This window comes from Mytilus edulis, chromosome 7 (assembly GCF_963676685.1).
Source record: "Mytilus edulis chromosome 7, xbMytEdul2.2, whole genome shotgun sequence".
NCBI lineage: Eukaryota > Metazoa > Mollusca > Bivalvia > Mytilida > Mytilidae > Mytilus > Mytilus edulis.
In genome coordinates this window covers 38,716,359-38,728,888 of record NC_092350.1, presented here as the reverse complement: position 1 = coordinate 38,728,888, position 12,530 = coordinate 38,716,359, and the positions used below count along the sequence as shown (strand labels likewise).

Here is a 12,530-nt window from a genome sequence, read left to right as displayed (position 1 = left end):
TATTATCCGATCTCATGAATTATCGGAAATAATTATAACCATTCTAAAAAAAAGTGTCTAAACCCCACTGACAGATATGTACTTAATATCATAAAAATTTATTATGATTGAACTTTAATAAAATCACAAAGTGTTATATAGCTGATATAAAAAGAAGATGTGGTATGATTGCCAATGAGACAACTGTCCACAAGAGACATAACTGTTAAGTGTAAATAAAAAGAAAATTCATTATCCAACGTGTTAGTCTAAAAAAAATGGCTGACAATATCCTTTTTATTTCATATAAATTTGTATGCAAAAATTATGAAATTTTAGGCAACCGCTATGCTTGCTACCTTTAACACTGAAATAAAAAGTGACACCATTATGTTAAAATTTTACGCATGTGATTTCAAAACAGAGCAAAGCAGAACGTCAAAACTCTGAAATAACATCTTTATAACCAACAATACTTCAAAATCTTGGAATATAGACTTCGAGAAAAATGTTTTACTGTTAATTTTAAAAATTACACAATAAGTATAATAATACAGGTTAAAATCAAATATACTATTAACAAGCAAACATATAATTATAATATTTAATACATATATTTTTGAATACCATTATAATATTTTCATAAAATATGTACTTGTTAACTGAAAACTTTTGTATCAGAAACCCCATTTCTGACAAGAGTGTTCCAATGAAATGTTCATTTTAAACTCCTGTTTCTCTCATCCTCTAGTGAGACCAATGTTGAGATGGCTCCCTAGTGACTATAAGTGATAAATACGAAGTCAATTTCGACAAGCGTGTGATCTCTCACAAGATACCCAAAACTACAATGTAAAACAACGTCACGTTCTATACAGATCAGAGAACTTTTTCATCACATCAATGCGTCTATGTTAAAATTTAAGCACCAGAGATCGCTTCTAAGTTTGCTTAAGCAGTTGCTCTTTCTTTTGGGTTTTAGTGGTGTTTTTGTTTGTTTTTTGGTGACGTTCATGTTGCTTAGTCAATATTTTTCTATGTTGCGGTGTGTGTACTGTTGTTTCGTGAATTGTAATGTCTCTACGGTATGTTTTGCCTCTCTTTCTCATTTGACCTGTTGCATTCAATGAATATTTTTCTTTATTCTCGCACGTCGTTGCGGTCGACTATTGATGATAACAATACGCATATCACTATACCTCTCTTAACACCTCGCGATGTATTATAACCCAAATCAATGATGTTCATAGAAAATAGAACAATGTTGAGTTGCTTTTTTTCATAAATAAGTTACACCAGTGGTCACGAGGTCAACCGCGGGACATGCCGCCATTGAACAATTACTGTGACGCAATAACATAAGTAAAGTGACATAATACAAAATTTCAATCCTGGTATCTCTGATTAGTTTATATAGATGATGCATGAATTCAATTTAGTCTTATTGTGGCATATCAGAACGACTGCCTCTAAATTCAAAAGTGAGCCAGTACAAACTTAATATATGTACATCATCTAATACTTGTAAATACAGGCTTAATTGATCTTTCAAACTGGTTTATGAAATTGTAACAAGAATCAATTCGTTTCCATGTACCATAGTACCGTGTGTTATCCTACAACTACAATGTAGTTACAACAAAAAAGTCCCATTATTAAATATTATAATATTTTTTGTAATGAAATGTCAATAATATGGTTATGGATGGGTCTCCATTGTTTCTCTCACCAAACCGTTCTGTGCTAATGATGGAGATGTTTGGGATGAATGAAGTGAGCTGTTCATCAGTGTTGATTTCAAAAGGCTGAGTTTAAACTTCTCCATTTTCTAAAATATAATAGAAAAAAAGTTTTATTCATAACCGAATAAATAGAAATATTTTATCGTAAAAAATATACAATCAAACTGCAGCTAGTAGTTGAAGTAATAACATTAACGGTACCAATTTGTCTGCACCAGATGCACATTTCGACAATTCATGTCTCTTCAGTGATGCTCGCGGCCAAAATATTTGAAATCCAAAGCTTATATAAAAGATGAAGAGCTATAATTCAAAAGGTCCAAAAAGTACAGCCAAATCCGTGAAAGGAATAAGAGCTTTGCATGAGGGAGATACATTCCTTATCTGACTATTTATGAAATGATCATATCATTTTTTCGCGCAAATTTATCATGTATTTAGTTTTGATGTTATATTTGTTATTCTCATCGGATTTTGTCTAATGCTGCTGGTGGATATTTATTTCCCCGAGGGTATCACCAGCCCAGTAGTCAGAACTTTTTGTGCTGACATGAATTATCATTGATATGGTTATATTTATAAATTAACTGTTTACAAAATTCAGAATTTTTGAAATACTAAGGCTTTTCTACCTCAGGCATAGATTACCTTAGCTGGATTTGGCAAAACTTTTAGGAATTTTGGTCCTCAATGCTCTTCAACTTCGTACTTTATTTGGCCGTTGTAACTTTTTTGAATTCGAGCGTCACTGATGAGTCTTTTGTAGACGAAACGCGCGTCTGGTGTTTATACAAAATTTAGTCCTGGTATCTATGATGAGTTTATTTGACGAAACCTTTCTAACAAAATTCCATATGCTTATAATTTTTCAACTCATTTAAGGAATACATATACACGATATGCACTTTGTATTATGGGCAAATCTTTCAGATAAATAGAAGATTACTTTAAGAATATTTACCTTTTTTTCAATATTCTGTGACTGGAGAATGTGACTGTCGTCTAGTATTTCCAATATACACTTGAAACACACAGATCAAATAACGAGAACTCGAATAAACCGTGCTATTGTTTAGTTCTATGATAGTACGTCTGAACAACACAAAAAATGCAAAGAAATATAACATTTAGTGTGACAATCAAAATGATTATTAATTACAATGAAATCACACGCAAGTCTTCATTTATGTATATTTAAATATCTTATCTTATTTTTGCATTTTATTTGCATAAATGATTAGTTTTTAGTCTTGGGGGTGTTATTAAACCAAAATTGAGACAGTGATTTACTCGTGATATGAATTGAAGAATAAGTATATTATACGTAGTTGTAGTAGAAAAGCCATGCAAAGGAAACTTGAAAAACGTATATTTTAGTAATTAAAATACAATGTGCTTGTCTTTTGGTCATCTTCGTATTTTGCCTTGCCATTTTCAATTTAGACTTGATAGATTTTAATGTCACTTCGGTATCTTTATCTTCGGAATTTTATCCTGTGCGTTAGCGAGGAATAAAATTAACGAATATCACGGCCCAGGCCATGTGTAAATTTCCAACAATCTATGGTTTCCATGAATTATTTCGATTCTAATAAGACAAATAAGCTTCCGTCAAATCCAAAGTTGACATTTCGTAACTAAGGAGCCACCATGTTGACTTGCTGAAATTAGTAAATATGCAAATAACGCAATAGAATAGAAAATAAAACAAAACCTACCTCAAAAAATCAGTTTTAATACAATATCATACGAATTTGATGGTTCACGTAACAGAAAACTTTCAACTTTAGCGGTTTCATTTGTATGACGTCATGTTTTTTTTTTAAATGACTTAAATGCGTAAAAAAATAGACTTTCGTGGAATTTTATTTTATTTTTATTTTGTTGATTTCTCCGAGCTCTAGTGCATTACTTCTTTTTATTATGCATCCGAATAAGAATAACAGTTATTTTGTCTTTTTTTAATTGAACTTTTCAAATCAATAAAATCGGCAAAGGGTCTGCAAATAGGTTCCAATACATGTAGATTTCCGTGGGAAGTATATTGCAACAGCCATTATTATGTATATCTCTGAGTCTGCGCTAAGTATAGATATATCGAGAATTTTATCACAGTGTTGTTTACAAAGCGAAAGAAGCATGTCTTATTAGAATTATAATGTTATCCTGCTGAGGCATTTTTGACGCCAAATCATCAGCCTGAATTCTAATTTGTCTGTGGAAATTTCGTAGACATTTCTTGACAATTTCTAAATTTCTCAATGGAAATTCTCAATAGGGTTTCTAAATTGTTAGTCAAACTTAATTCTTGAAGGAATCTGAAGTTCAGTAGTTTTCGCTTGTTGGTGTGATTCACAAGTGTTTCTCGTTTTTTATATAGATTAGACCGTTGGTTTTCCTGTTTGAATGGACTTATAATAGTCATTTTAGGGTACTCTATAGCTTGCTGTTTGGTGTGAGCCAAGGCTCCGTGTTAAAGACAGTACTTTGATAATGATATACTTTAACCTATAATGATTTACTTTTCCAATTTGGGAATTGGATGGAGAGTTGCCTTATTGGCACTCACACCAAATCTTCATTGATCTATTAAATGGCAGAACTCCAAATGATAGCATTGATCTTGATATCCCTCATACGCTTTACAGCAATATGTCTCCCACGCACCATAAATGAAATGATTGTAAATAATTGTCATCATGTTATGACAGCAAAAGGCGTACTGATTAGAATTTGTAATTTTTGTTATTAAATAAATAAAAAAAATCTATATATATAATTATCTTTGTCTGGCTGCAACTCTTGTTTCAAGATGAACTTGAATGATATTTGCATTTCATTCAGAATGTCTATGTTATTAATTCTATAACAAGTCATTTGAAATGGAAAGCAACTTTATTAGAGGACGCGGTAATGAGTTTAAATTTTGAAGTTATTTCAGTAATATGATTTTAAAGATCTGATATATAATTAGGACCTACGATTTAGCACTGGAATATGAGGTTTGTAATTGAGATATAAAGGGTCGACAATAAAAAGATTTTTTTCCATATCATTCATCTTTTTCATATTTCTACTTCTCTTATCCTAAATGTTTCATATTTTTCAAGGATAATTGTTATTGAGAAATAGTTTACTTATTTAAAGATTTTGATACTTCATTATTAAATTATGTCCGAATTTTCTTGGTGAAAATTTGGTTGCAGATTTTAATTTAGATAATATTGATGCTGTCAGCAAGTCAAAATTTCATAAAGAGATCATGTACATGTATTTATAATGAAATCGAAATGAAGAAATTTTTTCGAGAGAGACATTGGTTTGGTTGGTTTTTTTATCTTTATTTTTCGTCACAAACTAATAGCTGTTTGTGTATTACTAGAAGTAGCATAATATGAACTTTTGAGTTGCTTAGCAAGATAGCAATTTATGAAATTGGACAAAAAGAGATGTTTGCCTTCGTGACATTTCTTCTGTGAAGTAATCATATATGCGGGTATAAAATATTTAATAAAATCTGGGTGTTTGGTAGAACTAGGAGTTGTGGTGCGTTAAAACTATCTGCAAGAATATTCGGTATCATATGCTTTAAAGATAAATTTCAACCTTAAAGAATAATAACACAAACAAAATCCAATTATTCCTTACTAAACCACCATACATGGCATAAAACGTTGTAAAAACTTCTGGCTTATAAAGTATTGAAAAATGCTTGGTTCTTAGAGAAGTGTTAGCTGGTTGATTTAGAAATGTTTAAAGCACGTACCAGGATTCATACAAGTAATTATAATTTATTTTATCTGAGTAACACAGAATAATAAACTACATGTGGAAAAACATGATACGCAGATGCAAGTTGTTACATTTGACATTTGTTTAATGCCCCACCTACGATAGCAGAGGGGCATTATGTTTTCTGGTCTCTGCGTCCGTTCGTTCGTTCGTCCGTCTGTCCCGCTTCAGTTTAAATTATTGGTCAAGGTAGTTTTTGATGAAGCTGAAGTCAAATCAACTTGAAACTTAGTACACATATTCCTTATAGTATGATCTTTCTGATAAAGCCAATTTCGACTTTTGACCCTAATTTCACTGTCAATTCAACATGGAAAATGATAGTGCGAGTGGGGCATCCGTGTACTTTGGACACATTCTTGAGATTTGACTTCCAAATTATTTCAAAGAATGTCTTTGTTGATTGACCGATTCCTATGAAATTCGTCAACTTTTTTATGTTAGATCAACTGTATATGAATGAATTATTGTTAACTTTCTAAACTATAATATTGTGTAACTTAATGAACAAAAACAAAATGTCATATTAAGAAAATTTGATGACAATTTTTCTCCTACTAGAATTGGTCGTCATTAATTTAGTGTATAAATTGAATATCTACTTAAACCTTTTATTGAATTATCACAAATGTACTCCTTTGGGAAAAATACATACCGTCATTCATTAAACTATCTTTGGAATATGCCATGAAATAACAGTAACATGGTTCGAAATCGGATTTTCTTTTATGTAACGACAGGCTCTAATGGAAATATCTTTTAAACATATTCGTTTAAAGAATGGAATTATTTCCATTAAATGTGGATACCGATCTTGTTTTTTACAAATATCGGGGTTATTGTACGCTTTAAAATTGACGTATACGGTTACCATAGTTCTTTTAATTTGCGTTTTAATCAAGAGGGCACCAATCCAGTGATGTACGCTTGATCTACGATTTATAGGAAACGTCAAATACTTAAGTAATTTGAACAGATATATGTATAGATAGGAATAAAACAGAATTAACTTAGAGTATAACGTGTATCTGTTTGCTTTTGTTTTGTTTTTGATTGTCCGGGACGGAATTCAAACCAGGATTACTATGCAACAACTGTAACATAGTCACATTTCTTCTCCCTAAAATCCAAATAGATATATATATATACACTATCATACATTTGCAATAGACTTTCATCATATGTGAACCAGCAGAATTCTCTGACCTTCAAAAAAGGGAAGAACCACTTAAAAGAGACAACAAAAACTACGAGTTAAGACAATCATAAATATCACCGTCAAAAGAAAAAAAGGGATGAGCATGCAGGCAATAGTTTACAATATACTAAAACGCTATACTGGTGTTACTTTGATAAAATCACGGACAAGACACATTCATTTTATTAATTTTTAAACATAAAAATTGATATTATAAAGTGTTGTATATCATTTTAAAGCTTTTAAACTCTTCTTTCAGATTATTGCAATTTTGTATATGTAACAGACCATTTTCATTAATTAAAACTCAATAAAACCTTTATTTTGCAATATGATTTCCTTGTCCCGCGTTACACTTTTAGTTTTGTGAAATTCTGAATACCGTAAAAAACATATAAATTTTATTACCAAACGATATAAAAGTTTGTCTAGAACAAGCAATTCATAATTGGGCGATGACGTAATGTCGATTTTTTTTCTCTCGAAAAGACGGAAATATAAAAAAAGGGATCAAAATGATACAAATTATGTGTCCCATGCACGAAAGGTTGCCGTAAATTTTGTTAAATTGTCCCAAAAAAGGGAATTCCAGAGCAATCCCCATGCATGTCGAAAGTAAATAATTATTATACTAGTATTTTGTACAAAGATCACACTTTCGCCTCATGCAATAATCAGGAATTTTTAAAATAGATTCTTATTATTCGAGTTGAATAGCAATGTCCGACATTTTGTCCCCTTCAAACCAAATTAAACGTAGGGTTACGTTTTCTGTTTTTTTTCATGATGTTTATTTAATACAGTGCCATTCGCTACATAAAAAAAATTATAATGGATAAAAGTACAAAAAATTATCTCTATTTTGATATTAAATTCCCATAAATTAAATCTAGTATACGAGATATCAGATAAAACTAAAATGTCCAATACAATATGTCCACACATACGATTTTGACGTTATTTAAGATAGATTCATGGTATACCGCCATCTTGGATTGTACAATCACAGTACAAAATCGGTCTAGTTATTTGCCTAAATCTGCAAATTTGGAGAAAGATATGCAATTCAATGATTAGGCTAATTTGTCTATTTAAAGAAAACTTGTTAATTAATCGTATTATACAAAATATTTTAACAAATATTATTTTTTTGGTTTTAAAATTATTTTTTTTTCAAATGAGCCATTTAAGGGGAGATAACTCTTTTAGTACAAAATTTATACTGGGCTATTAGGGAATTTTTGTATTTTTACTTGTAGCAAGAAATCAAGTTCGGTGACACCATGTGTTCTTTTTATTTTCTTAAAACATAGTATGAAACCTTTCTTCTCACAATTTAATTCAAAATTCTATCTCATAGAATTTTTTTTATGCACACTAATGTGTTTTTTCATGAACAAAGTAACCAAATTTTGGCAATTTTCAACGACTCATAGCTTGAAAAATAGCACGGTTACCCATACTTTTTATTATATTTTTGAAAAGAGCATAGTAAAATCTTTATTTTGGCAAAGTATAAAAAAATTCTGTCTCAAAAAATATATACTTGTGATCTTGTAAAATTAATGTTTTATGTTGAAGCTCTACCGATTCATAGAGAAGGGGTTGGGAGAGATTTTCTCGCGGAACTGAAGTGTTTTCCGGACTATAATATTCGGATCTGCCATAATACAAATTAATAGAAAAAAAAACCAGCAATAATAATTGTTCCCGCTAATTCCCTTGCATATATTTGTGCAGAACTGACATGCTAGATATGCCGTAGTCCTTTCTGGAGTGCAAAGATGAGTGCATTTGCAGTGCATAGTTTATCCATAAAAAAAGCAATCGATTGCCTTTATAATTAAAATGTATATAAAACAAATGGTTTCAATTCAAGTTATTTTTATTTTTAATTTGTTAATAAAACTAAAGCTCAACATCTTTTATCTAAGAAAAAACAATTGATCCTTTCTTAAGAAAAAAAATCAATCCTTTAAAATTTATTGTAAAATGCCATCTGAACAATATGCATTCCAACGTTTTTATTTTGGCTTACATCTTTGAGTGTGTAACGTTAGGTGACACCAGTATCGTGCGACGTTTCTTTACTTAAATTTTGTTTGAGCAACGCGATCTTCGTCACACATTGATGGTAAACTCGGCTGCGCGCATCGTTTACAATGTCTTTATATAAAGGTTCATTGTATATGATCGCAGAGATAATATATCGTCACAGTAAAAAGATCGAGTATACAAGAAATATACAATACAAAATGTCTTACCAAAAAATTATCAGGAAGATTCCTTTTTGTTAATTTACTGAGCTTTCAAATCCATAAACTTTTGAAAAATTTAATTCTGGTTTTCAGGAGATTCTATAGAATAATTTATGACATCCATTAATTCATCATCTTTTATTATTTAAGTTCAACTGTCGATTTATGTATTTGATAAATCATTTTGCATTATTTTATGATATACAAATACATTCCACGGAATTGTTTATCAATTCAAGTAAATAATTGATACGATATAACATAAAATGTGGGAGACATTTATTGAGTTAAATGCAATACATTTAGCGTAATAGAAACTTCAATTGACATGCTTTTAGTTTCATTCTCATTCAAGACATTAACAGACTGACCCTTATGACCTTCTTGTCATGTATAGCAATGTTATCGTCCAATATTGGAACATACATAGGCATTAGGAAATATATCAAGGAATTAGGTAATATAAAAACATCATAGAAGCTCAGTATCGAAATCTATTATCTACGGATGAACAGAACTATTGAATTATAAATTTTAACCTCTCTTGATTTATGGAAGTCAGATGATAAATAGCACAAACAACCTGAATTTAAGCATGCGACCTGTAACAATGAGCCTTTTCCACACTGTATATTAAAGGCAGATGTAAAACGCCTCAAATTGCAATATGTGAAACAATTTCTTTGAATGTTTGTTCATGTTTTATGTATATAAATAAACTTCGTCCAAGGTTTAACTAATAAATATCATAGAACAACGGTTACACCAACTGCTTAATGTTTATTTATGTTATCATTTATATAGTAAGTATAACGTCAAGTAGTGTGATAATTTTGATAATAATATGTTTTTTGGTAACAGTTTTATTTTTCATTTATTCCGTTGAATGGTTTCTCTTTTAACAAGAAGTCAATGCCTCCATTCTTGTTTAACAAGTCTTTAATCTTTTCACAGGTCATTATGATCTATAGCACTTGTAAATACAAAATACAAGGCCAAAATGCCAGTAAATACAATAATGGTGGTTTCGATTCATAAATCATTTAAGAAAGAATCACTATCTAAATTTCTAAAATACACAATAATTACAGTAACAGGCAGGGTTCAAGGAAAATCATTCTTATAAATTTGATGCATCTCACAAAATGCAATATGATGGTAGGCGGCTTTTAAACTTCCAGTGGCAAGTACTACATATGTTCTAGACAAAAAACAAACATTTTACAACCGATCACAATTGAGTGTGTATGTAAAAGTAATATGTATGGTTAGCTTGCTTTCTAGCTGAACCTGTGAAGGCATGGTTAGGTTAGATACACTACCCTCCTTTAAGAGTAGACTAATCGGACAGATAACCAATCTATCTGTTTGTCTGTAGGACTAGGCTACTTCGAAAAGAGGGTAGTTTATCTATAAATGACTTTACGGTTCAGGTAGCAAGCAATCTAACCATATCATGATTACCTTTACCTACACCCTTAATGCAATCGGCTGTAATGTGAAATAAATTTATGAATACTGCTTTGAGCTACACTGAATCAGATTTTAGTGTGCTACTTCACAAGACCATAGTCTGTAGGGTGCCATGTCACCCAACTCGGACAAATTTTTGTCTCCTATCCGATCAGTCTTTTGCCTTACTCCTAAGCAGAGAAGCAGCAAATACTTATTAGCTAATACTCATTTCTTAGTCTTTGCTTTGAACCGACTGGGAATTAAACCCATGACCTCCCGCATCGAGGTTAGCATGCTGCAGTGAAACTCCCGACACCATCGGGCGGTTTTTGCTAATTCCGAACATTATATATAAATCGGTAAGTGTAGTGCGTATGATTAGGCTTTTAAATGTCCTATTTATTTCAAATTAATGTAGCTTGTTTCTGTGATAATTGATTATCCAAACATTTTACATTTTTTTCCTCTTCAATAGAGTAAAATGGGTTAGGACATTTCTGTAATTGAATGATTAAAGGTGTACTATCGCTGTTGGAATACAAAAAAATGCAATGATTTACAGCGTATGTTAGAGAATATCATCGGTTATTTGCGTAATAAAAAATCTGAAATAAATTTACTCCGGTCCTACGCTTCACGGTTGCTAAATACTAGACTTTCATGTTAGTTGTCAAAATACCAACCGCATGTTCTTATATATAATGTCATTTTTATTATGAGCGTGAAAATACTGAGATGTTGTATATATGCCGGATAATTTGATCGTTTTTCTTTTGTTTGACGTGGCATATTGTCAGTTTTTCGACTTGTGAGCTTGAATATATCCATATCTTTCGCATCTCTTCTAATATGTTAAGTTTCTATGTATTGTTTTAAACATTATCGATACCCTTTATACGTTGGTAAGTATTATATTAACTTTGTTCTAATTATGCATTGTCTTAGTTTCATATAAATGAACAAATAAACCAACTACCTTTAAATACTGATACACGATGATCTTTTTCTGATTCTTAGCTTTGTTTTCTTATATTTGTACGGGATTCAATCTCTATCTGTTTGTTTCAATGTCGATTCCAAATGATAACTATTAATGTTTTCTCCAAAGAGTTTTATTAATATAATACACGCCAATTAACCATAATGACCCTTACTCTGAGGACCCTTATCTCTCTTCTATACTAAATATATAATTTATTTACGGCCAATATATAGCAGCCCTATGGGAAAACACTCGTTTCTGTCTGGTAATGTTTACATACTTTTAAATGCATGTACACATGTAAGAGTTGCACGCACTATGTCCAAATAATAAATCTAGTATTGATTTCGATTCAAAGAGAAAAGAAAAGAAGGGGAAGTGAACATTTTGGGATGATAATCGATATACAAGATATAATAATTCATGTGTACTGATGCAGTGGTGATCAAACTAAATCAAACATATGCACCAACTTGTGGTTCACATTTTTATGTTAAGTTAGGTTTTAGTCCTTTTATTCCATTTCATGCCTACTTTCAGGTTGTACAAATCGGTAGCATGAGATATTCAAGTCTTCAAGGTTGAACCAAACGATAATTTATAGGGCAAAATATAGTCTGACATTTCCACATGTTTTCAGTTTTATCTCAGTAAGGACACTGCGAAATTTAAGAATACAAAAACAACGCTTTATAACTGTCATGCATTAAAAGCGCTTTTCTTAATTTATCTTAATAAGTAGATATAGGAAGATGTGTTATGAGTTCCTATGAGACAACTCTCCATCCAAGTAACAATTTATAAAAGTAAACCATTATAGGTCAAGGTACAGTTTTCAACACAGAGCCTAGGCTCACACCGAACAGCAAGATATAAAGGGACCCAATAAGTACTAGTGTAAAACCATTCAAATGGGAAAACCAACGGTCTAAGCTATATTAAAGCGAGAAACGAGAAACAGTTATGAACCACATAAACAGATTCCTGACTTAGAACAGGTGTAAAAAAATTGCAGCGGGATTTATTATTTAACGTTTTATTGGTACCAAACCTTCTCCCTTTTCTGAAACAATAGTAAAAGGAAGGCTTAACTCAATCAAAAAACGTAGAAACACAAATTAGCA

The 12,530-nt window shown here is 31.1% G+C and overlaps 1 protein-coding gene across 4 annotated transcripts in view; it reads right to left on the bottom strand.

Annotated features, from left to right (window-relative positions):
- LOC139481412 (uncharacterized) overlaps positions 1-12,530 on the bottom strand; it is a 57,492-nt gene that overhangs the window by 18,375 nt on the left and 26,587 nt on the right. Inside the window, exons 1-2 of one of the 4 annotated variants that reach the window (XM_071264732.1) lie at positions 2,683-2,813; positions 1,709-1,807 (exon numbers count right to left, since the gene is read on the bottom strand). The exons of the other annotated variants lie outside the window; for them this stretch is intronic. Coding sequence (XP_071120833.1) covers positions 1,709-1,804 — 96 coding nt within the window. The 5' untranslated portion in view covers positions 1,805-1,807; positions 2,683-2,813. Of the gene's footprint in view, positions 1-1,708; positions 1,808-2,682; positions 2,814-12,530 lie in introns of those variants that run through there. 4 annotated transcript variants of the gene reach the window in all.